Source organism: Xiphias gladius, chromosome 19 (assembly GCF_016859285.1).
Source record: "Xiphias gladius isolate SHS-SW01 ecotype Sanya breed wild chromosome 19, ASM1685928v1, whole genome shotgun sequence".
In the NCBI taxonomy this organism is placed as follows: Eukaryota; Metazoa; Chordata; class Actinopteri; order Istiophoriformes; family Xiphiidae; genus Xiphias; species Xiphias gladius.
In genome coordinates this window covers 21,893,479-21,921,306 of record NC_053418.1, presented here as the reverse complement: position 1 = coordinate 21,921,306, position 27,828 = coordinate 21,893,479, and the positions used below count along the sequence as shown (strand labels likewise).

The following is a 27,828-nucleotide window of genomic DNA, read 5'->3' as shown; positions in this document are numbered from 1 at the left end:
CTCTAACAGTAACATAATACACATCCCTGCACTTCTAAAAAAAGTAATTAACACATTCTATCTGGTTTTGTAGTCCTTTAAGTAAAATTGAATGGTGCAAGACAGCAAATAGGAGACAGCTTCCTTGTTTTGGAATCAGCACTAAGTAAAAGTATGCACTACGCCTAAAAATGGGATACAATATATACAGGATATTGATGAATAAATTATATATATTGATAACTGAATGGCTGAAATGACTGTATGATTAATGAACTGTTCAATCCCTTCACTGAGCCAACATTAGAGACAAGATCTGTCCTCTGATATGGCAGAGGATAGAGAAAGCAGCTGAACCACAACACAAGGTAACCCAATACTATCTACAGACTTATACCTTTACAGACATATATCTATACATAACATTTATACCTTTATGGACATTTTGAAGAGGTGATCTAGAAACCAAACCTACTGCCACAGGTTTAGACATTAATATTACAGACAGCTACATGCTGAGCTCATCCAGGCATCTCCTCTCACATAGCCTACATCTCTCTTCATTTCCATCATCAGTCTCCTGCCATGCTGTATGTGGCAGGAGCAGTTAATGCATGTGGTGGTCGGCAGTGTCTATTAGTAAGTGGATGTCATGTTCTGTGTGGATTAAGGATGCACATTAACTGATGCTTATTTCACGGCTTGTTATTTCATTGACAGGAGTGTGTTAACCAAAGAGGCTGATTTATGACCATCTGTCTCTGATGATTCGCTGTCACGATGAGGCTGAGGAGACAAAGGGGAAACGGTGGGAAAGGAAAAGAAAGGAAAGGAAAGGAAAGAGGAACACTGTTTTAATAAGTGCTGAGTTTCCATTTCCTTCTATCTGTTCCTTTGTTTTTCTTTATTCATCCTCACCTCTTTCTCTCTGATATCCAACTGTCATTTCCACTTGTCAGTAAGCAACCTTGAGGCAATCATTGTAGGTATACACACAAGAACACACACATACCTACACGCTGTTTCCTCTCACTGCTAAGTGCACATTATTTGCAGTATGCTTAATTTCATTTTAGCTAAGGCTGTTTACTCGGTATACACTGTAAGTTAATGAGACTGGGACAATTAATACCACTTGTTTACAAAGTGCCAATGCTGTCGCTGCTGAAATGCCTGAGATGAAGCTCTTAACAGTGGCAAAACAGAACTCTATAAAGGGAGGTATCCTTAGAGCATGTGTGTATTTCTGAGTACAATGGAAATAAAACACCACACAACAGTTAAGGAAAAGCCTAAGAAGAGGCAGGTATGATTCTATCAGAGCGTTTGAAGCGAGCAAACACGTCTCTGTTTGCCCCATGTCTAACAAATGCAGCAGATCCACATCACAATCTTTACAGGTACAAGATAGTGATCTGCCCTTCTTGTATGATATCTAAATGTTGCAAGGTGGCATGTGGCATTACAAAAAAGTTTGACATGGATACACTATCAACCGCATGCCTTTCAGAGACTTGCTTTGTTTGAATTTTATTCTTGCTGTAAAACGGGGCTTGAAATCAACTCTCCATGATGTTTCAACAGGAGATCTCCGCTATCTGTCTGCACAAGTAACCAGTAAAACTCAAGGATTTCCCTGAACTACCATCATCTGAAAATACGCACAACAGATGTGCAAACAATGTCAGGGCCTCAAACATTAGAGACCCGAGAGCGAGCTGCTTGTAACCATGTTGGTCGCCACGCTTTGCAGGGTGAAAAAGTGTGCTGCAGTTTGTGCAGAAGGATATTGTGGCATTTTACCAAGGCTCAGGAGGATGGATATAGCTGACACTCGCGTCCTCTGCTCAGCAGCAAAGAGATGGGGACGTCACACAGTAAATTGTCGACAGAACAGGAAAGCTGAATCCTGTGAAATTTGCATTTTAACAGCCACAGTACACAAAAGTGTCAAGAGCCACTGCCATACAAGATGATAAACTGAAAACCAGAAGGTGAGGGAGAGAATATGTGAAGGGACTCTGGTGAAAACTGATTGGTGGCAGAAATTACATGAGGAAACGGATCACAGAAGATTTCACTGTATATGTTTGGAAATTTTATACGTACTCTGCCAACTGTCCCCTCTTAACTTCCTTAACTGTTATGAAGGGCTGAGCTTACAGCAAAATCACTGCATAATCACAAATGGTGGAATACATAGGGACAAAAATACACAACAGCTTTAGACTTTAGGTGGGCAAAGTTTTCTTTTCCAAAATTTGCAATTCTGATCTTTGTCCTAAATCCTGAATCATTCTTGCTTGTGCATCAAGATGAAAGTACTGTGTACACTGAATATTCTTTCACTGCCCCCTCACTAACATTACAAGGGAGTAAATTTTGTGTTGCCCAATTTTAATCAGGACTTTATTCAGGCTTTCAGTTTACATTATTTAATTTTGATGATTTGAAAATCTCCTTGAGTAGCCTACTCAAGGTATCAAAAGTGACTGTTGAATGGAAAAATGTTTTGATTTTTTGACTGAATGAAGAAGCAGCTGGATCTGCTCATCCACAATAAACAGGCTTGATTACAGGCCACAGGAGGCGATGATCAGTAAGCATAAATTGCAATTTTTAGGAGATAAAAATGCTTATTAGGCGAGCAAGTTAAGGGTCACTGTGAAGTCACCAGGTCAGTATACAAAATCATCATGGTTATAATTACTGGATTGACTCCAGAGTATAAAAGTTACACACAAAACCACATCTGGGCCAATTTAAGCACACACTAATACTCTAACCGGCTTTCAGTCCGTAATGGTCGAATAACTGACGAATTCCAGGATATAGACCGCACAACCACTCATGACTGGCATGCTGAGGAGCTGAGTAAAATAACAGATGAAACTGAAAAGAACAGGCACTTCATTTTCAGGTTGGACATGAGAGCAAGTTAAAAGCTAGGGTACGCTCAATACTGTAAACCTGAAAACCTGCTAAAATTTAAATTGAAAGGACACATAACAGAATTCATTTGCTTCTACAGCAGCTGTGACCATAACTTTGCAGTAGTTTCAAAATATTAAAAAAAAGGAATACACTGCCTTTCTGTAGTGTTCAGTTTTTGTTACGAATACTAATTCGGTTGTTTGTATAGAGTATTTATTTACATCCAGATAGGGTTTATGTATGTACTGTAATGCAGTTGTAAGCAGATATAAGGACATTTTTAATTATTTATTAATGTGCAGCATTTGTCAACTTCTCCTCTGACATGTTCTATATTATTACAACTGTGATTTAGTACATTGTCATATCTGTTTATACACCACTCTCCACTTATGGGTGCCACATGAGGAATTATACATCAATGTTATAATGTTACAACATTATTAAACTGGTATACCATTTATTAAATGTTTATATAGTGCTTATAATTACTAAATGTGGGGGATGGTTGGGGGGTATAGTTTCTGTTTTTCCTATCATCACTATAAAATTACAAACAACAAAGCTGCTCTTAGATTACATGCAATACTTGTGTACTTCAAACAACAGCAAGCCCATGAATACACATTTATTATGGCACTAGCAGTAGGGGAAACAATAATTTGTCAGCCAAGGCAGACAATGAAACAAATTAATCTGTTCCACAGTCAGGGAGGATTTATTCTCAAATATATTGATACTTTGTTTATGAGAAAGTCACAAACACAAAATTACATTGACCTATTGAAAATTCTATAATAATCTACAGTGAAGTAATTGAAATGAAAATGACTATATATTTTATCAATGCTTTTAGTCAAGATACTTGTACTGAAATTTCATATCAGCACATGCTAACTGGAGACCTAAAATATTCTCACTGCCAGTTACCCCTCTCTTAATTTCTCAGTAGAAGAGTAGAAGAGTTTATTGTCCCACCAATTATCTGGATTTCACATTCAGTTTATTTTGTTCTGATCTAGGTTTTTAATTACTTGTTCCCTGTTTCATTGACACTGGTACACTAAACACTAATCTTTGAGGGATACCTTTTCTGATCATTATTATTCAATCTAAGGACCATTTTGCCTGGAGAGGTTTGATGCTTTGCCATGGTAAAGGACTCCAAGTAGAGAGGTGAAAAAAAATCCATAATCTCTTTTCTTTTCTCTCAAGGTGAAATTTGTTTTAAAAGCACTCTAATCTGAGCTGATATAAAAGGACCTTTACAAGCCATTTCACTGGCTTTTGTTGCACGTGTGTGTGTGTGTGTGTGTGTGTGTGTGTGTGTGTGTGTGTGTGTGTGTGTGTGTGTGTGTGTGTGTGTGTGTGTGTGTGTGTGTGTGTGTGTGTGTGTGTGTGTGTGTGTGTGTGTGTGCACTTAATGATTTTGATAATGTGAAAAGGTTCCACTGAAGCCTCCACACTGGCAGAAAAACAGCTGAACCTCCCCCGTTTCATGGATATCATTATGTCTTTCAGAGTGACAATGAGACAAAATGCTCTAATCTATTTATGTGAGCTTTAATGCTAATCATGATGTGACCATCATTCTTCACTTTCCCTGTCAGTCATTTTAGCCTCTTTCATCCCTTTTGGTGTTGCATAATAATACAACCACATCATTAACATTTTGGAAATTCTAAGTAGTTCAGAAGATGCAATTTGAATGCTGTTGGAGTGCACTGATTGTCAACTTAGTGTACTTTAAGTCTAAGCATGCCCGTGGTATCAGCCTGACCCAAACAGTTAGGCTCCTCTCTGCCTTGATCTGTGGGTCAGAATGGCTGCTAAACACTGATTGCTCGTAAAAGCATGCACAAGCCACGTCCCTGTCCCCTGAACCTGTCCCTGTCCTCAGCCAGCTGGTCAGCCCCCCCACCCACCACAACCACCACCCACCCAGCCAACCTCTTGCCAGTGTGGGAAAGCTATCTTCCAGTATCAGCTTGAAATGTGATGGATGGCAGATGGGGGGAGAGAGAACAGGGCTCCTCAGAGCCCGTCAGACTTGCTCCTTCTACCCATTACTCTTCCATTTAGCCCAGCGCTGGGCCAGCCACCCTGATCACGCACACACTTGAATTTTCTGGTCAATGATGAATCCCTAACCTCTCTGCTGCAGGACAGGCCCACAGTCTACTTTCACAGGAGAGAGAGAGGCCACCATGGTTCATCTCTCCCAGTCTTTAGCCATTCAGATGAACCACTTTTCTCCACTTCTCCTTCCCCACTGTCAGATAGTGCCTAATGCTACAGGAGGAGCTGTCATATTCTCATTGTCTGTTTATGGCGGAAACATACTGCAGAGGAGAGGACTGCACTCTGCAGGAAAGACACATACTGCAGAGTGCATTGTTAAGACCCAACCTGCAGTGAAACAAAAAAGTGATTTTGAATTTTTAACTGACAGTGAGAAACTTGGGGTCAGCTGTTTTAGTATGTTCTTTTCTTTTGCTTTGGTGCCAAAGGGCTTGTCAAAGAGTCCTTGCTGTGCACTGGCACATCTCACCACAGATCTGCTGGAACTGTAATTCTGCAGCCTTTTGGGTAAACCATAGGTGCATTGATTAGCTTGCGAGAGATCGAGAAGGAAGTGGCAGACAGAAAAGATCACAGACGGCCTGCTGAGAATTGATCTGTAGTGCTGATCAGCACCTTGTACAGCCCAAACAAAGCCCAGACCTCTGACATCTCCCCCGGAAAAACTCATGTTGGACACACAGACATTGACATTGAAGGCACCAAATGAACAAGCAAAGGTTGTGACCTTTGAAAATGCCAGACAGTGGAATAACATAACCAAATTGGGAAGTGCATGCAAAATGCCAGAGTTTGGCTTTAGAGTGGTCAAATCCCAAGGTGTTGGGATGAGAGTGAGACAAACTGTAAATATTGAGCAGAATGTACCTCCAATGGACTGAAAAACAAGAATAATATTATTTGATTTGTGGTCAGAGAACATTTTAGCATTATCAAGATATGATTCAATCAAGGTGAGGTACAATATCTCCATCTAATCGGTCATTGAAACAAGAAGCTCAAGCACCATATTGTAAGTGCAAGCCAAATATTACATTATCCCACTGCAACGTCCTGGCATAAAATCTAATCTTTAAGTCATTTCACGTTCTACCTCCATATTCTTTTTACGAGAAAAGGGTCTCTTCAGGTTAATAACAGTTTCTTCCAAAGATTATTATAGGAAGAAGAGGATGAAATGTAAAGAAGGGAGCTTGTATTTCCATTTCCATCCAGAGACGGGCTGAATATAAAAACAGTCATTACAATAGTATACTTGACAAAAGAGAAATGGATATATTTTACACACATACAGTACTGTACATCCCCACTGATTAAGTTTCACACAAAGAGATTAAGAAAATGTGCAGTTTCACTACTTAAAATTATTCCACTTTGAAGTTGTGACACAGTATGTTGCCACCAGAAGCATATGCCTAGAAAGGTGCTACCAAGCACATCACTACATAAATGTACAAGTAATCTAACATGATGTGGTCATGTTTGGTTGGTTTTTTTCTAGCGATGCAGAGTACGGTTGAAAATACAGTTTTACCTCAATAATCAACAATGTCAGGAAAATGAGAATCAAATGACCTCTGATTAACTTTAATTAATATGCCTAGTATGCTACAGTAGCCAACAGCCTTTGTAGTTTACAATGTTTTTATTTACAGCTGTGAAATAGCTCCACATGATGCTCCTCTTTCATTCAGCCATCACTTCATTCATGTGTCGGATTGGTGCTGGTAATCAGGGTGCACAGCGCACCGCGTGCGTTCATATTTGAATGCACACAACATGACAACAGCAGTTGAGAAGCAAAGAGTGCATGCACTTAGATGTGTTCATGACAATGGAGCATTTTTTGCAGTTTGCAGACAGTTCTACTCTTTGATGAAATGGGTGCAATATAGAAGAGAGAAACTGAAACTGGTATTGATCCTATTGACACTAGAATTGATCTTCAAAAATGAGACGTTGTATCTGTAGTATCGATATTTTTCGATCGATCCACCCACCCCTATCTTAGAGTGGTACTGCTACTTTTTCATAAGAAAAGGTTCTAAATATTCCACCGCTACTGGTAATTTTAGACAGTATAATACTTAATAATAAGGCTTTCTTTTACTTCAGCATTTTCTGTTGTTAATCCAGTTATTATCTGTCCTGGTTTCCTGAAATACTTATTCATTTATTCCATAAAGTTGTGAACTGTTCACTTTGGAACTGGAAAAATGTACTTTTTTGCCTAAGTTCTTTTTTTTTTTGTAGTGGATGTGCTGTTTTTCTGTTTTTTATTATCATTATTCTTTAGGCTACCTCAGGTGAGTAACAGAAGTATTATTTACAAAAGTATTAACAAAACAACAACAGAAACACAAAGACATTAAGATATATATATAGGTGTGTGTGTGTATGGGAAGATATATGGGTGTGAAGATCTGAGTGAGTGAGGCTGTGTAGAGAGGAATCAGCTCTGGAACTGCAGGAAAGGAGACCAGGTGTTATGGAATGGGATCAGACTGTCCTTCTGGGCTGATGTGAGCTTTTCTAGGTTTCCGTGTTCTGTTAACAGATTCAGCCAGTGATTTATTGATAATTTTGTTCTGTCCTTGTAGTTGAGTAATATGGTTTTCTTGGCCACAGTTAATGCTATTAAGATGAAAGTTTGGAGATGAAAGTGGGATTGCAAGTGAGGAGAGATCTCACGCCTAAAAGAGAGATGGAGCGGGAGAGGGGGATGCTGAGGTTGAGGATCTCAAACAGCTTTCCCATGACCTTTGACCAAAACAGTCCGATTGGTGTGCAGAGCCAGAATGAATGGAAGTGGTTGTCTATTGCAGTGGGACAGTGTGTGCAGGTGTTACTGTCTGTGTAGGCCATAGGGTACATTTTATGAGTGATGAAGTGTACTCTATGTACTCTTGTACTGAATTAGTTGTTGAGTTGTGTGACATGGAGAATGTACTCTTGCATGTAGTTTGACAATTGATGTATGAATGATGTATATTCAATTCTGATGTTCATTAATTGGTATTGAAACAGTGTTGTCATGATGAGAAAACAGTTTGTAAATAGTATATGATAGAAAGTGTGATAGCAATTTTTTAGTCTCTTTCATCTGTATTTACTGGTAATGACAGTGGTGGGGTAAGTTCTAAGTTGGTTTGAGAAGGTCAAAGGTCTTGAGAGAGCTGCCACTGAAAAGGTGCCACAGGCTGGTTACCATGCAGGGAAGTTGATGGGTTCCTTAATGATTTTAAAAATAGGGTTATGCCAGATAGGAGTAAGAGTAGAAGGAGATCATTTGAGATTAAGTATGTCATTTGCTTTCCGTTTTTTAATTTTTATGGTGGAAATGCAGCCAATTAAAAAGAGGGGGAGTTTATTCCATCTATCCAGGTCTTCTTTGATGCTGTATAGTAATGGGAAAAATTGAATGTGAATATATTATTTGGGTTTGCCGGAACATGGATTCTGAGGTATCTAATTGATTGAGTTGTGTGGTTATAGGGTAGGTCCCCAACCTCAGTGTCCCAGTCAAAGTGGCTTAGAGGCAGAATATCAGACTAAAACTAGTTAATGAACTAGCCAGAAATGTGTCCAAAGCTGTTAATCTGATTATGGACTGACTGGAAGGAGGTTTAGGGATTTTTTTGGATACAACCAGTTTTCATCAGCATATAGACTGATAGACTGGTTTTAATGCCTGAAATTCTGTCATTCTGTCTTATGACTGAGGCAATGGTTCTATGAAAAGTCCAAAAAGTAATGGTGATAATGGGCATCCTTGCTTAATACCCCTGTTTAGGTTAAATGATCTATATAGTTTTCCACTGATGATTACAGATGCCGAGGGTGTGTTATATAGACTTTTAATCCCATTGATGAAGTAGGGGCCAAAGTCAAAATAGTTTAAGGATGAAAAGAGAAAAGGATGGCCTACCCTGTCAAACACCTTTTCAGCATCTAGAGTTAAGGTAATGGCAGGATGTTTAATCTTTGTATCCATTTTGGTTTTATATACAGCAAATGAATTAGGTTGAATAATTTTTGCATGTTTTTTGAGGAATGTCTTCCTGTGATGAAACCAGCCTGATCCAGGAGCACAAAAGACTAACTTATAGATTTCAGTCTTAATGCCAAAGCTTTGCTTATAATTTTAACATGAGTGTTTATTAAAGATATTCTTCTTATTTTTGGAATATGCTATTATTCTACCTCTTAGAACTGCTTTTGTTGTTTTCCGGAGACCACTTGTGGTTATATCAGGGGTGCTGTTGGTTTCTACAAAGAATGTCCATTTCTTGTTCAAAATACTTGATAAAAATTACGGTCTTTCAGGGGTGAGATAGTAAAGCGCCAAGTTGGGGTGGGTTTAGGTGAATTGCTGTTAGCTATTTGAGTGTGACAGGATCATGGTCTGAAATAATACTGTAGGTGTTGGATTCTATTGCTCTGTGCGTAAGTGACTTGTTGATCAGAAAATAGTAAATGTGGGAGTATGTTTTGAGGTATGAGAAGTAGTAAGAATATTCTCCATTGTCTGGGTTGTGTAGTCTCCAGATATCCATTATATCCGCACTCTGATATATATTGTTTAATTGTAGATGAGGAGTGGAAGGGCTTATCGGAAGTTGAAATAGAGGAGCGATCAAGATCTGGATTTAATACAGAGTTAAAATCACCTCCTATAATAATATGGGAATTAGAAGTTGGCTAATTCTGAGAAGAGGGAGTGAAAGAAAATGGGGGAGTAAGTGGTGGGGCCATAGACACTAGCTATCGTTATACTGTCTTTCTCAGTGTTACCGCTGATGATAATGAAACATCTTTCCGGTTCAGTTACAGTTGATTTATGAGATTATGCTTTGCTTTTGCTAATCAGAATGGAGGCACCACGTTTTTTGGAATTATAAATTGAGAGTTAGGCCAATCCATCTGGCTTTGAGTTCCTGAGACTCTGCCTCTTTGAGATGGGATTCTTGTAATAGACAGTATTTGTTATGCATATATATATATATATATTTATATATATATACGCACACATAAACACGTATTCCATTGTAATTGTTTGTACATATACATGCAGCCAAATACACACATACTCATACATACATGTTCATAATTCATACGTGCGTGCATTCACCCATCCGTTCACATTAACAGATGGTGTTAAAGGGTAGACACTTGCCTAAGTTCTGAGTGCTAGTGCAACATCATCAGACAATGTAAAAACACTTAACACTGGCCATGATTGATGGTCAAGGGAAAGAATAGCTCTTAGAAGAAAGACCCATTTCACCTGTGGCAGAGAGATGAGTTGGTAGCTATGGAAACGTGAAAAAAATATATACAAATTGTTTGGATTTACAAGTATTTGGTATAAGTTTTTAATTAAAGGGTTTGAACTGCATTTGAACAGAAAGGGTTTCCTTCATCCTAGATAGGAATGTGGGTATAGTGCTCCAGAGCTATTGCATGGTGTTGTACAGTACACCTATACTGTAGATGTGGAAACTGTTGTTAGGTATTTCTATGTTATGGGACTTTAGTATCATGCATTCAAGGTATGCTTGTTACAGACACTGCACAGCAGCAAGGCAGGACAGGGAGAGGGAAAAGTGTGACTACTGTATGGAAGTATAATGGCACCCAGCCTGAAACCATTGTTCTAATGCCGGTCTAAGGGGGCGGGGCTGCACAGGGGGACTGCGATCACAGGGGGCTGTATCTATGTCTGTGGAGAGCAGAGCTGTTGCTAGGTACACATTTTACTGTCCTGATCGGTGGATTCAGTCAGCCAGATATACACTAGTTGACACACAAGGTGGGGATCAACTGAGTAAATCCCTACATTTGAAGTGGTTTCCAACAGGGTTTTGCACAGAGGTCATCAGAATCAGGACAGAGATTATGTGTTAAGTGTCGGATTGGCCCGGCAATTTGTAGGCCAAAAGAAATCCAACCTGAGGATCATGAAAGGGGAAGGGAGGCACATCAGCTCTGAATACCACACTGCTCCTGCCTGAGCAAGATGAAACTAGATAAGTCATGCAAATTTGTTCAACAAAATGTAATGGTGAACAAAACTGTGCAATATGCTGGCTTCACTGTCAAAAAAACAGAGTGATAAACACGGTGAGGTTAAACCGGGCAAAATAAATGCTATGTGTCCCTCTTTGCCTTTTGGCTGGACTTCCAGTGCTTTCTAGAATTTAAAATCAGTAGAGAAATAGAGCAGACACTGATTATGTTACAGTTACGGATTACGGTCCCAGTAGAGCTTGTGTCCTTGGGCTCTTCACACACTGCATACCATTATGCCCTCTGAAAGGCCAAATCACTAAGTCAAATTTAAATAACATGAGAGCCATGGCAATGAAAATTAAAACAATTGGAAACATTTGTCTTTTTAGGCTGACTGGTGCTGAGCCTACAACTGTTAATATGTGGGAATTTGCATTATTTGAGAACTTTGGAGTGCTTTTGACTGTAAATTGTAGCTTGAAGACTAAAGCATGGATTACAATAGAAAAGTGTAATGTAAGTTTGTCTTTGGCTGTTGACAGATAAAGTGACAGAATGAGGAAAATGACAATTTCGACATTCTCACATTGGTCCAGTAAGAGACAACAGCACATTCTATCAAACTTCAAATCCAAAGCCAGAGGCAATCTGTAATATGTTTCCCCAAGAAGGACTTGAAGACAACACTATATAAAATGTATTTCATATTTTTGATGAACAGATAATAATAATAATAATAATAATAATAATAATAATAATAATAATAATTAACAAATGTGCAACATTTTTTGTTTTAATTAGTAAAACTGCAACCAACATTATTTAAATGCAGCGGTTCTTCATCAAATTAAAATCTTCGTCTTTTTGTTTGCTGTGTTGTTAATATCACTGAGAAAAGTCCCAAAATGAAATAAACTGTCCTTAAAGAAGGTGTTCAACATTTTGGGAAATAGACTTTCTTGTTAAGGGTTCGATTAGAGGATCGATACCATTCTAATGTCTGTACGGTAATTCTGTAGCTAGAGCCGGCAGCCAGTTAGCTTTGCTTAGCACAAAGACTAGAAACAGTTAGAAACAGCTAGCCTGGCTTCAAAGGTTACAAAATATGTCCAGACGTATTGCCGGTAGACATATTTGGTAGCTTCTTATTTATTGTACAGACATGAGAGTCATATTGATCGTCTTATCTAACTCAGCAAGAAGGCGAAAAAATGTATTTCCCAAAATGTGGAACTATTCCTTTAAGGACAGACTACAAATAGTATCATTTGGGGGTTTTGGAGATAAGACATCTAAATAAATAAATAGATGAAAAAAACATAAAAAAGCATTTGGATACAACAAAGTGTTCTCACGTCTTCCAAATTTTATTCTACTAATCAAGAATTTGATCGTGTTTATATGTGATAGAAGGATAATCCTCTTATTTTTATTCCAACCTCTCCTTATCTGAATATCAGAAGAATGCAGGAGTGAGAGAGCCCTTGAGAATCACCACGTTTCCTATGTTGACCACTTTTTTATTTACGTCCGATAACAGCAAGAATGCAACCAACAGAGATAATTAGCCACTGTGATTGAACAAGTATCAGGGAAGATATAATACATCCATTTACAGTGCCAATTACAGAGTGTTAAGGGCAAATTAAAGTCAATGAAAATTAATAAGAAAACCATTCAATTTAGTCTTTTGTGTTCCCTCCAAGAAATGGCATTAAATCATATCTCTGTACTTCCTGACTGCTAATAATCTGAGCATTATTCAAGGCCTAATGGATGATACAATCATACTGAGCCAAAGAGTCAAGGTTTAAGTGTAGCCTGTTTGACATACTGTATTTCTAGGGGTATCGTGAGGGTGATGGATGGATGGGTCTTTTAGTACAAAAAAATCAAATTTGCATCTGCTTTGCCACAGATTGTGTTATATAATGCAATTGTGTATTAAACTAAATCAAAACTATTATATATATACACATATATATATATTATGTTTATTCATTTAAAAATGAACATCTATAATAAAGAATGACCAGTCATTTGAAAAGACAACTGTATATTAACATCTAAACCAGGCCTTTGGAATGGAAACTATCATTATAAGCCTGGAAAATTCCATAAAATACTGACCCTAATTAAACATGAAACTACTAGCTAAAAGGGTCTAGCTTAGAGTCTGTAATTAATTATAAGAAAAAATGCTTTGATCCTGTTTATGCTTAGAAGGGAATAAAAGTGTGAGGGACAAAAGAAAATGTAAGTAAAAGACTGGGGATTGAATAAGATGACCCATTAATTAGCACTGAATAACAGAAGGAATTATTGTAATTTAATTCAGTCATTCTGCAAAGAAATAATTACCGCTGCATGTATTATGAAGAGAGCAGGAAAAGTATTGTGATCTCTGAGGCTCTGTTCTTGTCAATATATTCATCAGTGGTGAGAGCTTGGCCTCTATTAGCCTTCTGGCAGGTTATTTGATTGCGAGGTTCAATTTATTTAATATTCGTCAACATTTAGTTAGCCTGCTAATCTTATCTCAGTAGGTCAAGGTGGTTACAAATGTAATCAGTGAATCAAAATGAAAGATACACTATCTGTAAGTACATTCAACAACATGGAACAGCTGCTGAAATCAAGGAGAGAATTATTCACCTATCTTTTTCACTACGGAGTCTATGGAGTTGCATTTGTTTCCAAATTGTGAGCAGGCAATGGGACGTTATTGTGACGTTATTATGTTGCAGACAACGGCAGACATGCAAATAAATTGAGCACAGAATATTTCTTTGTTTGCTCAAATGAAATTATTCTTTTCATGATAACAACTTGTCTGCAAAATATATTTAAGTTACCTGGTGAAAATGTCCCATTACAAAATCAGGATTTTGTAACACAAAAACATTAAAACCCAGCTCACTCAGGAAAGAATACTAATAATTCATTAGTAATGTTTCAGCTCTTAAACATATGACTTGATGTTTTCTTCTGTTTAGTCAGTTTTCCTTTTTTTCAGTGCAGGTAGGAACAGGCTTGCCCTAAACTTAAAATAGATGCAAATTCTCACAAAAGCTGCTCACAATGGTCAGACACCTTTACTGTAGGCAAGATGCCTGCTTCCCAAAATTGGAAATATCGCAGCTTCCTGCCACACCGACTGCACACGGTTGACACTCCCTGTTCATCACTGGCTTGTTGTTTCTGCGGGAACTCCGGCCCAATGGCTTCCTCCTCTGCCTCCTTAGAAAACGCACCGACAATCACACAACCAAGGTATTTTTGGAGACAACAAGAAGAAGGTGGGCGCAGCCCACTCAAGTAACGTACACATACATTTCTGCGAACAGGGCAAACACACCATTGGAGGAGATTGCATGCAGGTTTTCCGCAGGAAGTTTGCTGAGAGCTATTTCTACTTCAAAAACCATTATGCATTCGCTGTTTTTATGTTGTAAACTATTGCTTTAGCATACATTTGTGTGTAGTTTTATTGTGCATTAAAGTTGTGGGGAAAAAACACAATTTCAATCTTACCTGTAATGTGAAAACTACTGAATTATGTCATGTTCATCAGCACTAGACCAAGTGTGGAGGGGATTTTTGAAAATGTCCCATCTTGCAGAATCGTGACACAAATTTAATGCCAATCATTCTGTTTGCAGACATCAAATTACAAAGCAAACACAACCTCCTATATAACAGGTACGCCAACAGAACATCTGTATTGCTGTCTAATTATATATGAAAGCTATTCCTGGGTGTACAATAATGTATTTTCACTAAAAGAGCGATTAGAGGCATCCGAGGCAGATGATAAGACCCCCCGTGGAGCTGTGAGGGATCGATGGGGGCTAGATGTGGGAGCTATGCACCACTTTGCTCTGCTCTATCGCAGCACTGCCACCTCTCTGTGTACCGAGCTTTTGGCAGCAGCGTTCGTTAACAGGGCCTCAGTCAGCCGCTGGCAAGGCCACGCACTGTACGAGGTAATAAAAATGTAACAAACTTAATAGGACAGATTTAAATCGGCACGCGCAGCATAGGACATGTTGATGTTTGACACCTTGTAGCACCCGTCTTGCTGCCTTATTAAAGCCGTGAGGAGACTCCTTAAAACAAAACAGCTCTTCAAAATTCACAAGTGCTGTGCGTTGGTTTTTGTTGGGGGTTTTTCTTTGTTGTTGTTTTTTTTCTTTTGCAGGAAGGTGTATTACCGCATCCAAGACGGCTCCACACACTCTCTGCTGTGACAATATTTGCCTCTTTAACAGGAAAGAAGACAGTTTGTTTTAGAATAAAATAATAATATGAAACCTCTCACAGACTAAATGGAAAACTACAAAGAAATGACTCATAATGACTAGGAGACATCTGACAAGATTTATTTAATGCATGTTAGAAGCCACTCTCTCAGATACATTTAGTCTTAATCATTTATATCTGGTCCCTGGAGTGCTTCGTTTTTTCCACTTTCAAATAGAGAAGCTGTTTTAGGAAAATAGCTTATGGAATCACTGCCTGCCAATAAATGACAAGGCATTTTCTTAGTCTTTCATCACATATTTTCCACTGCAGAAGCACCACAGCGGCTGCTGATTCACAGTCTGTTTATAGCCGGCGATGATGGCTTTCAAATGAGATTGCACTATAATGAATCAGATATGAGTATGTGACCACTGAGTTGATCTGTGTGCTGTGGTCTTACGTGATGAGAGGGGGTCTCGCATTTGGCTTAAGCCAGCTAACCATTCATGTTCTCATATCTCCATTTCTCAAGCTGAGCGGTTATTCATTTATTCTCTATGAAGTATTGTTTTACAGGGACTTTTTTCTCAAGCTATTAGTGATCAGAAGCTACAAACTGGCAGCTGAAACAACATGTTTGCAGCTGACTTCACTTGCCATGCTGTTAGCCTACAGACCAGAGTGACTGTATGTGAATGTGTTAATGAGCAAATTAACACATAGTGAACTGGGGAGCTAATAGTTTCAATTTTTACACTGAATTACACTGTATGCACATGTGAATAACTATTGTACCATGTGAGCCAGTTGATAAGGGGAAGGCTATTCTAAGGAGTTTTTTTCTAGACCAGATTAATAACCAATAACCAATAACCACAGAAAATTAATCAGAGAGGTTCCAGCTTTTTTCTGTATTTTGTAATAGTAAATTGACTATCTTTGATTTTTTTTTTCTATTTTTTTTCTGTCATAATGTAATACTCATGTCTTGGGTAAGTTGAAAGAGTTATCGGCCGCAACAGTTTTCATAACTGATTCATCATTACAGTTATTTCTAAGTAAAATAACCAAAAATCACTGGTTCCAGCCAATTTCACAATAGCAGGCTCAATATCTTTGTGTTTCTGACTGTTGGTGAGATAAAACAAGAAATATGAAGACATCACCTTGGGCTTTAAAAAATTGTGATAGGCATTTTTCACTATCCTCTGACATTTTATAGACGAGCGATTAATCGAGAAAAAAATCGGTAGATTAATCAATAATGGAAAGTAATCATTAGTTGCAGCCCTTGTATCTTACTCCTGGCAGGTGCGCACAGGGTTATTGCGGATGTTGTGTCCTGGCAACAAACCTACATGCAACTACCAGGTTGTATCTCTCTGTCACAACTCTGCACAGTAAGACTGTACGTGGAAATAAGAGGAGGGAATTTTCTACAGCGAAGACTGCCACTTTGGAAAACACCCACTTAATTTGTCTACAGTCCACTCGGCCTGCTGGAGCCTAATATTAGCTCATATCAGTGGAACTTTAAAAGACCTTTTTACCATAATGAGGACTCACCTCCCTCTTCCCCTGTTTCCTATGGTAGTCGCTCTATGAAGGCATTGCTTTGTGTCCAGCATGGAGAGGAGGGATGGTTGCATTGGCCCATACCTCTTTTAATGTATAAATAGTAAATGCAGTGTAATGTTGTGTGATGCGTTTGTATTGCATTGTTAGACTTGAAAAAATCCAACAATCCTTTTATTGATTAGTCAAAAAAATATCCACAAAATATTCAATAATGAAAATAATCATAAGTTGCGGATTGAATACGTCTTAAAGAAAAATATTAATTTGTTAGACTCATACTCAGAAGGAGGTTTAACCCTTTTCTGGAGAATTATTCTACTCTGGTTACCCCCCCCCCATTGCCTCTTGCATACATTAGTCACTGTTGTCTATCAGCACACATAATGAAGCGTAATGGTAGATAATTTGTTCAGTGATGTGCTGCCTTTTAAAGCGGAGGCAAATTGATTCTATCACAGTCGCTCATACGCTACTTTTGGTGTTCACAGTGTGAGCATAGCACGGTACTCAAACATGTCAGCATACTTACACAAACACTTCTGTACACACATAAACACATGCATAAACACCTCTGTTTACACACAAACACATGCACAAACACTTCCATACACACACAGACAGGACTGCAATACACGAGGTGATTGCAAAAGGCTGACAGTTTTATTGAAATCTGTTTGCAAACAAATGTTTGGTAGAATGTTCTCTACGGGAGGCAAACGATTAAACAAACTGCATGCAGAAGACCAGCGGTGTTTATCTGCTTGGCACGCACGGCAGTGTAATCACACAAACAGCCATGGAAGTGTACACACAACACACCTGCATCTGCCACACGTCTGCATTACACGCACAAAGAATACATACAAGCATATCAGCCCAGTTTCCACATCCTCTCACCACACACAAGCACACACATACAAAACGTATATGAAAGTACAACCACAGCAATAACACTTATTATCACCACACTGATGACAACACAGAATTCCGTGTCATTGCAACCAATTTCTTTCCAATCTTTGCCATTTTAGCTCTTGTTAAAGGCAAGACAAATGGCACCCAAGGGAGGAAGATCAAACTAAATACTTTTGAGAGACACTTGTAGGATCTAAATGTAACGTCACTCCCAAGTCAACGCACTTTATATCCATTTGACAAAATGTAATCGTTGATCGCACAAAAAACTTAAAATTTAACAGTCAATTTCATATTTCTATATTGATACTATGTGTGCATGAAAGGTTTTCAAGGTTTTTCCTAAGGGGTTGTACAAAAATCAGGGGGGAGGAGAGCTCAGAGAAAGGGGAGGACATTCTAATGAGGGTTGGTAGTCTGCCTTTTTGGAGGAGCAGGGGACGGTCTTTTATCTTTTTCACAACACTGACGTGGTTTATTTAGCCTCCCTTGTAAGATTTATGTCAGTTTTGAGAAAAGCAGTACAAGTGGATCTTTACAGTTATTAATCGAAAGAAATTTCGCTAGCCAATACACACTCACCTCTAAACCTTATTCTGCATCATAACAGCAAGCAGAACTACGGTGGGGTGACATTTATTTATTTAATGATACTTATTTATTCGTAGTGGCTGGTCTTGACACTTTGTAATGTTTGCTATAAATCTGGCAATTTCGTAATTTCAGTGCTGATGTGTGCAGTGGTGGCTATGTGGTATGTGGTTGTTTAATGGTAAACAATTTGCACCAATGCTTTTACATTATTTTGAGATATTGATGGGATAGCTGTTGCGTTTTTCTTCTTTTAGTCAATGGGAGGAGTAAAAGAAAATATCAAAGCGGAGCTCCACCCATTTTACACATCAAAGTTTGTTTAAAGGTTTTGGGGAATACTACTGTATATGTGAAAAAAGTCAAATACAGCCTTTTGTGGCTCCAGAGGGAGCTGTGTGAAATGTAATAAGTTGACTCAAGTGACATCACTTGAGACAGCGTCGGCTGTGTCTGAAGACTACAAGTTTGAAAACGAAAAAATCTGGTGGTGCTGAGTTAGAAAGAAGCAAGCTCAAGGCTGCATTTACTGCTAATAGCATAACACACCCAAATCTCTGACTGAACTGTCGGCACTTGATTTGAATCGTGGTTAATGTAGGCACCAGGTTTTAATGAGGAAGAAAAAGCATAAAAAAAAAAAAAATCAATGCTAAATTGGTGTAGTACTCTTTGAATGACGCTGGGGAGGGCCCTGCTTTTTAAAAAAAATACTAATGATTTTGACACAGTCCCGAACAGGCCGCCAACCTATCACCAATGGTGTGTGTTTGCTCAATTGTTACTTCAGTACAACAGGAAGAGAACTTTTTGTGTGGGACGTAATCTGCATATACAGAGAGGTGAGAAATACACTATGCCAGGGAGAATGTATGTTCTCTCGAAATGTTCTCTTACTTAAACCGTCTAATCTATTGTTAAAACAACGGCTGAGTAAAGCCACAGAGGACAATGTACACATAATGACCCTCACTGTACAGTGACTCATGCTGTATAGCAGCACTGTACCATGATAGAAAATAGAGCAATTTCCTTTTATGCTCTGTTTTTTTTTATACCACTTGAGAGTGCTGGAGGAAAATTATCTTTAAAATAATTTCCTTCATTGCATTTCATTTGCATATGAACCGTATAATACTAAGGGATAATAATGAATTATCAGTGACATATAACAATCTAAATTGCTTGCACAGTGATACCAGAAAACATATTATGATAATGACTTCAGCTTATACATTACTTGCATATTAAATTTAATGGTTTTAAAGTCTTAAGTGCCTTTTCAGTGTTTTCTTCTGTCATTTGACTCCCCTGAAACTGTGCAGAATCTGATGTGTTTGCAGAAATGTCTATTCTTTGAAGACATTAGAAGAGGTAACTCTTGTTTGTCATGAAACATGTTACATATAATAATTCCATTTAGTAAAACTTCAAAAGATTTATATCACCTGGTTATGACATGACTGCAGGACGTGTGAACTTGTTGAAAATGTCTTGAAATATCTTGATGTCATTAGCCGGTTGATGGTATAATAGCATAGCAATATTGCATTTACTAACATTTCTTACTTCATTAGAGTTTAACAATTTTGTAACAGATGATGACTTGCATCGCCAACAGTGACTGTCACTTTACAGTATGGGGTTTGGTACTAGAAAAGTTTCGTAGTTTAATTATGTTTCCAATACCATTACTTTCAACTACTAGATTCTTTTGACAAGTACATCTCAATGGAAATGTAATTGCTACCTGTTATGCTCAATGTGAATATTTTTTCCAGTGACAGGAGTCCTATGTTTTGAACCACACAGTACAGAAAGTGCAAGACCTAGATACCAGACAGCGGGGTTCGTATAAGTCCTGCTTGTGGTTAGGTTAGGGCAGCAAAGGCCAGTGGTTTCATTTAAATGTAATCAGTGGACATTTTACAGATACGCTCTGTATTATTATATTGTTTGCGACTTGGCATCCATAAAAGTTCATTAAAAACAATTCCTCATTATTATTATTATCATTTATTTGATTAAAGGAAAATGGAGTATTCTGTATTTGCTGTGTTATATAGCTAAATATAATTTGTAGGAGATTGGTTCAGGTAAGCCCCCTAGATCCTCACGCATCTTGTCTTGACATCCATTTACTTTGTAACTGACGGTTAAATGTTGCCCACATGGCATTTGCCCTGTGAGATAGTACCTGTGCTCTTTTTGCTGAAGATTAATGCTTTATTTCATAAAAGTATATACATTTTTTATGATGTTAATGCAGATGGTCTTTGTTTCAGGTTATTTGGCCCACATCTGCTTTAAAATACTGCAGCAAACCCTGTAGTGGAGACAAATTATAGCCATAATCATTTTAATCTTAGCAACTAAATACTTACTGCTGAATGTTTGTGTAGTGTTGAGTTTAAATACCACTGAATTTATAGCATATAGATATATTTTACTTTGAAAACAATGTGTCTGCATTGATGTGGTTTAAACTCACCTCTTTAAAATAATAGTATTGAATTCTGATTAAAGTGTTCTTTAAAAAAAAAAAGAAAGGAAGAAAAATCAGAGGAAGAAGTAGCCTTTCCTGATGTACAAGTGCAAATTTTTCCTCTTGAATTTTGGTGTCTTACTTTGACTAATCCCATTTTAGCGACATCATGTTTTTCACCCACCTCAAATCTTTAAATCAGAATCTGACTGATTGAACCTGATTAACTTAAATATTTTGAATACCAGACACTTTAATTTGAATTTGTGAACACACACACCCACCCACCCACCCACACACACACACACACACACCCACACACACACACACACACACACACACACACACACACACACACACACACACACACACACACACACACACACACACAGAAGATTGGGACACTTCAAATTACGAAGTGAGAGGGGATTTCAAACCACATAAAAATGGCTTTCTCAATGAAATAAACATTTAGTGGTATTTACATTTCTACATTAAGTACTCACTAGTGGTTACATTTCACCATTTGGTTGCTTATAAAATTCAAATTATAAATATGGGGGTGGGGTGTGGAAGCTAACGATGGCTCCTATACCCTGCCTTATTTGTCAATGTCATTATTACATTATTCTTTTAAGATGTGACACACATTTTGGATAATAGTCCCATTTATAGGGATATTTTGTTTATCATCAAACCATTGCTATATTATCATTTGGTGCATACGTGCACTCTGTAATGAAAACAGGTGTTAGTGATGTGCAGTATTTATAGATATGATGTGCCATATGCAAATGAAGCAGTATTCTGAGAATGCTCTCACTGCAGGGAGCTGTAGAAAACAAAACTCATGAAAATGCAATTAAATTAAATGGTTTTTCATTCAGCGGGAAATCGCAACTCAAGGGAATGGGGTAAGACATGTGTTTAGAAAATCTGCGGTGAGAGTAAAATAAGAGGTAGCTTGTATCATCAAATGAAAATAAAATCCTCGTATGAGCATTTGGTGGCCACTATTATGCACACTCCTATTCCAGATTACTTTACGCTATGAGGCATACTGTATTTTTAAACATGAGTGCCATCTAAACAGGATCTCTCCACCTTGGCATTAGTGCTATGCAAACCATGTCATTTTTCTCCAGTGGATGATGGCTTATAAAAAGAGAGAGGAGACAGGACATAGAAATGTACTTGTATGTCAGGATGACTCATGATAGTGACTAAAAGTAGAAACCATTAAATGCTCCACACCAAAATCCCCCTAAATCTGAGGAAAGTAAACTACAGTAAAACATTTTTCTGCTTCTGAGTGACAGATCCTATCAACACAGAGGAGGTCAAATCAAATCAGAACCAATCAAATTAAAAAGAGCATGTCAGACAGAAATAACCCAGCAAGGCATACCATGCTGGGCATCCACATAGCAATAAATTGGCTGGATGATTGGCTATTAAATATATGTGAAATTAGCTTTCATTGCATAACATCTATCCCAGCATGAGCCTTTCAGCATAATGGATGAGACGAAGGTGAAAACTGAAGGAGAGAAAAGATTTACTGAAGGGCTCAGTGGCCATTTTAATTTACTTTAAGTGAGGATTTTAATACAAATTCAGTGTGTTGTTTACCCATGCTCAAGTTGAATCCGGTAAAAAACTAAGACATGGAATATGAAGGACTTGGCATTGGATTTTGTTTTTAAATGTACCAAACTCAGGATCTAATAAACATTTTAAAACTACAGTATCAGAAGGTCTGTTTGACAGATTTCACAGGATCATAAGCTCATCCTTCATTCGGGCTACACAGCTAACAATGGCCAACACAGAAGTGTGTAGTACACAGATGATAATGATGTAGTGAATATAGAGATCAAAGTCTTCTCGCTCTGGTGATTAAGCGTCCTAACAAATGCATGTATGAGGACAGCCTTATCACCTAGGACCACACAGAGGCCCTTTCCATATCTGTCGCTCTCAGATGGCCAAACTGCACCCGCCATGCACTACCCTGCCAAATAAAAACACCACAGGCATTGCCCATGTGGCCAGCCTGGCCTGTTCATTTGACTGATGAAAGAAATCATTCATAGTTTCTCGGTTTAGGAAAAGAAAAAAAATTCACTGCTTTATCACTTCAGGACAACTAGTCAGTAATTAAATGTAGCACAGGAAGGACGCAAGTCTGGAGAATTTGTTTGGCTTTTTTAAACTTCACAGCGGTTGTGAACTTGTTTACCTTGGTTCGAATTTTGAGCCTGAAGCACAAACTGCGTATCCTTTTTGCTAGTTGGGAAAATTATCTTCATTGTTAAACAACTGGAGAAAGAAAAACATAGTGGAATAGCTTTATATAAACATCAATATGTTTCATTTTAAAATTGCTTCTGTGCTTTTCACCTTGCCTAAGCAGAAAACACTCCTATTCAGCATACAGCTTCTTTTCCTTTTCACACAGGTTGACAAATTGGCTTGACCCCGTGTTGTGGCATATCAGAAGGTTTATAAATGTTCTAAACCAGTGTGATTAAGATCTGCCTCAGTCATTACACTAATGGACATGCATTTTAATTAATGGCATCTTCATTTCCACTGCATGTAAATCATCTAAGTCATTGTGTCTCCTTTGTTCACTGTAATTAGTACCTATAAACAGCTTCACTGAATCATGCTTTTTCCAAGAGATAGCCCTGCTTTTTCTCTACTTCACTATAAAGGAAATGCTTGGTTACCTGACTGAAGTTACTGTATAATAGTTAACGTGGCAAGATAAAAAAAAAACTAAATAAGTTTATAATTTGTTTACCGTGAAGTTAACACTAAATTTTACAAAACACATCATCTACTATACACATAAAAACTGAACTTGTATGTACTGCAAATACTGTAATGTACTTAATATCAAAAGTCAGGTATTCTGTTGGACCAAGTCACACAGTAAGATAACTGTCATTTCACGGCCAGATTTGATGTGGTAAAACACAGTAACGACACATTTTAAAGGAATAGTTTAACATTTTTGGGAAATTGACATTTTGCTTATTTGCTGTCTTGCCAAGCCGTAGATGAGAAGATTGATACCACTTTCCAAATAAATATGTAGTAAATGTGTGGCTGCAACCAGTTAGCTTAGCTTAGCACAAAGACCAGACAGAAACAGCTAGGCTGCCTCTGTCCTAATGTAACAAAATTTACCTTCTAGCATCTCTAAAGCACACAAATTAATATATATCTTGTTGGTTAAATCATCATTTGTGAGTGTGCGTGTGCAGGCTTGTTGTCATCCCTTATGTGAAATGCGTGACAAAGTAAATTGACTGAAAAGTAGTTATTGAATTTATTAAGTGTTTACAGTGTGCAGGAGCTGATTTGATGATTCATCACTTATTCTCTTATTGACCTTGTCTGGTTATGTCTGGAACACAGGTGATAATAATCACTTTTCCAATATGAAAACACAAGCCTTCACATACTGGTTGTGTGCTGTGTGTTTCTTCAAACTCTCGCTCTCATCGCTCATTTCGAATTCCAGTACTGCCATTCACACAGTAAAGTTGGCGCTATTAGCCCGTTTATATTTGTGTTGACACAATCAATAATGATTTGATCAGTGGTCTCAGTGCAGTAGCAAAGGATTAGCCTACTGTTCAACTTGGTTGACAGGTAGCATTTATGAGCCATGATGAAATCATTATTTAATGCTCATTCAGTTGTCTGACTTCAGAAAATGAAAAAAAATGTGTCAGTGAGAACGACAATGACAATTATGTTGTCATGTTCTGTTATAATGAATACACAATATAACTGATCATGGAAAGCAGGAAAGGACGGAACAGAGTCTAACCTGCAAAGTAATAAGTCTCTGTCTGCTCGCTATCATGCCAGTCTTAGTGTTTGCAAGTAAAAAGAGGAGAAAGAATAAGAGATTTGACTACGTTCCATTTCTTTTAGTGTTTCAGTTTGGACAATTTTTTTAAGACTTAGTGTGGATATTGCCTTTAAAAAGAACAGAATGACTATATAATACGCAATAGTCAATAGTCACTGGCTGCAGAATTCCACAGTCTGAGACTCTCAGAGAAAGTCTGCAGCCAGACATTTCATGGAACAACAAAAAAAGAAATTATGTCTTACCTTAGAGTAAACATCTCCACAGGAGAGTAAGCTGACACCGTGATAAAAGCAGAGACGGTTTCCCTCTGTCTCATGGGTGTGGCTGGAACCATGACCATGAAGTTATTATCCAGCCTGTGTTCAGCCAGAGGAGGAGGAGTGGGGTTCTGGTAGAGCTTCACGCCGCCGATCCTCCTGAGCGGTGTGGAGGTGAAGGAACCAAACAGCCCTTCCTGGCTCGAGCGGATGAAGCTGTCCTTCCTGGCTTCCTCTGAGTGGCACTCTCCTGCTTCTGTGGACTGCAGCATGTAGTAGAGCTCCACTTGGGTGCCCTCGGATACTTCAAGGTTCCTCTGGCGTCCTGGCACTACACTGGGCGGGCTGAACCAGCTTGCCAGTGGCTCCAGCTCGGCCACACACAGCCCCAGCTCCCCTTTCAGCTGGCAAGTGCCACGTACCTCCTGGGTCTCATGGAAAGCAAACATGTGCACGCAGGGCAGCTTGTCGATGGCGCTGTAGTCATCCCAGTCCCGTCCTGCTATATAGAACAGAACCTGGACCTTGGGCTTGGTCAGGTGAATCTTGGTATTCATGATAAACGTGTGCACCTTCCAGTTGAAGGTAAAAACAGAAGAGGCAGGAAAAGTCCCTGGACTCTGGAGGAGCTCTAAAGGGACAGGTTGCTCTACAGAAAGAGGTCCATAGCTACCATTCACCGACGGCAAACTTCTAGCTTGGTAGATGAAGAAGGGCTCAGTCCTCGACATCAGGCTAGAGTTCCTCATGAAATCCTGATTGGCTTCCTTCAGGAAGAACGCCAAGTCGGCGTTGAGCAGCTGGTAGTTGACAGGCAGGTATGTGGGGATGGAGGAATATCTCTGCAATCCCTCTAAGACCCGACAGTCGGCTACTACAAGGCAGAGGAGAAGAGCTAGGTTAGGAGAGGCTCACCACAGAGTCATTTGTTGTAACCTACTCTACCAAAAAGCACTCAGTGTAAATACGGAGTCTTTAAGGAAAACTACAAACTAGAAGTGGGTGAAAGCCATTTGAAGTAGTAAAAATTTGTTTCACTACACGTATTCTCTATGTGTGGTGAACTCTGGTGGGTTATCCATTCACTATATTGATAGCACTGTGTTCTATTTATTACAGGACGGTACATACGGTATATTTCATGCCATATTTAAAATCTTTGACTTATTCCATGGTACCTATTGTTACATTGCTGTAGGTTGTGAGAAGGCGAAGGTGAGTTACATAACTGTATGTGTACTGTACTTCTAAATGTATGAAGACAACCCATGGTAATGTTAGTGTTTTTATTAGTGCTGCACCAATAAGCACTTAATGAATATGCCGATCAATAGAAAATGAAACAACAATTTTTAAACCCAAGTAATCATTTAAGTATTTTCACTAGTTCCAGGCACTCAAATGAGATTTGGCTGCTATACTGTACCATCGTAAATTTAATATTTTGGCATTTTGAAGCACTAGCCAGACAATTGTAATATCATCACTCTCAGTTAGGGCTACGTGCCAGTTAGTTTGTTGTAAGTTTCTTTTTACACAGTACAGAAGGCTCATAACCAAGAGAGTAAATGTGAGCTGTGCAGCAGTAACATCATATAAAAAAGAAAAAAAGAAAAAAAATACATAGATCCAAACAGCTATTTATCAGTAGCTGAATATCATTGGGCCCCTGTCATCAGGAAAATGACAATCAAATTGATCGACACTGTCTGTTAGTTTGTGGTAATTTGATTAAATTGTATTTGGGAATATGCACCATGTGAATAAAATACAAACTAAAATGATAAATGTCTTAGAACTATATTTTGACATCAAGGGTCCCTCTAAAAGATATGATTAGATACGAAATGTGCGAAATAGCGAAATTAATCAAATTACCAATATCCACTGAAATGCAATGAAGTGGGCCTTTTGATGATCCAGCCTTGTTCAAAGCTCAATACTTATTTGGTACTGACTGCAATGTGGCCGACCAAGTATCAAAAAGTATTAAAAGTTGGAATCGAATGCCTGGTGAAATCCATAGTGTTGTATACTTAAAATCATAACCTTGCCAATTTTATTTAATTTAGGCAAAGTTCATGTATGTCTGCTTGTGTTGCAACATTTAACAATTGAGATCATTTACTTTTTTTGATAAACTAAAAATTGGTTTGAGGAAATGCATTTCTATATTTCTAAAAATAATGTATGAAAATAAGTGGGGTTTTTTGCAATCAGTATTGTTCTGGTTTCGGTAACAGCACTCAAAATATTTTAATCAATGCCCAGCCGTAGTCTGAGTGAGCCTCCAGCTCTAACTAATGTATTCCTCTACGACCAACAATTACAAAATTCTGAAAGTGTCATTGATACCTACTCTGTTCACACACAAGAAGGAGATGTTGTCAACCATGTTCAGACGCCCAGACAACAGATATGGCTGCTTATCAAATCAACTAAAGACATAATCATAATTATGATTATGTTACACAGTTCACAGTGAGAAAATGAGACATTCAAATTAAAGATCCCTTTGTTATCACCTATGGCCCCACTGGTTGAGGAACAGCACAATAATCACAATAAAATTGGGCTTTGACCTTCTTCTTAAGAGTAATCCGCTGTGTGATTACACTCCCTCAGCACACTCCCATCTTCAGGCTGGCTGCCAGAGGATTTCTTTCCTCTGGTTACCCGTGTAGATCGCCATTCTGACAGGTTACAAATCAGTCGGGAATTTCTGATTCACGGTCCTCCTCTTGACCTCAATGCTGCTGTCCCACTGAAGGATACAAGGGTGCAGGCAGGCTCCAACTGTCAACCCTGGCACAGCACCAGTCCTACTTAAAGCATCAGTTAGCTGCCTCTGAGTA

The 27,828-nt window shown here is 38.4% G+C and overlaps 1 protein-coding gene across 1 annotated transcript in view; it reads right to left on the bottom strand.

The window, feature by feature from the left end:
- si:dkeyp-14d3.1 (transmembrane protein 132C) overlaps window positions 1–27,828 on the bottom strand; it is a 130,831-nt gene that overhangs the window by 78,336 nt on the left and 24,667 nt on the right. Inside the window, exon 2 of the mRNA XM_040156112.1 lies at window positions 24,959–25,847. Within this exon, the coding sequence (XP_040012046.1) occupies window positions 24,959–25,847 (889 nt within the window). The remainder of the gene's footprint in view (window positions 1–24,958; window positions 25,848–27,828) is intronic.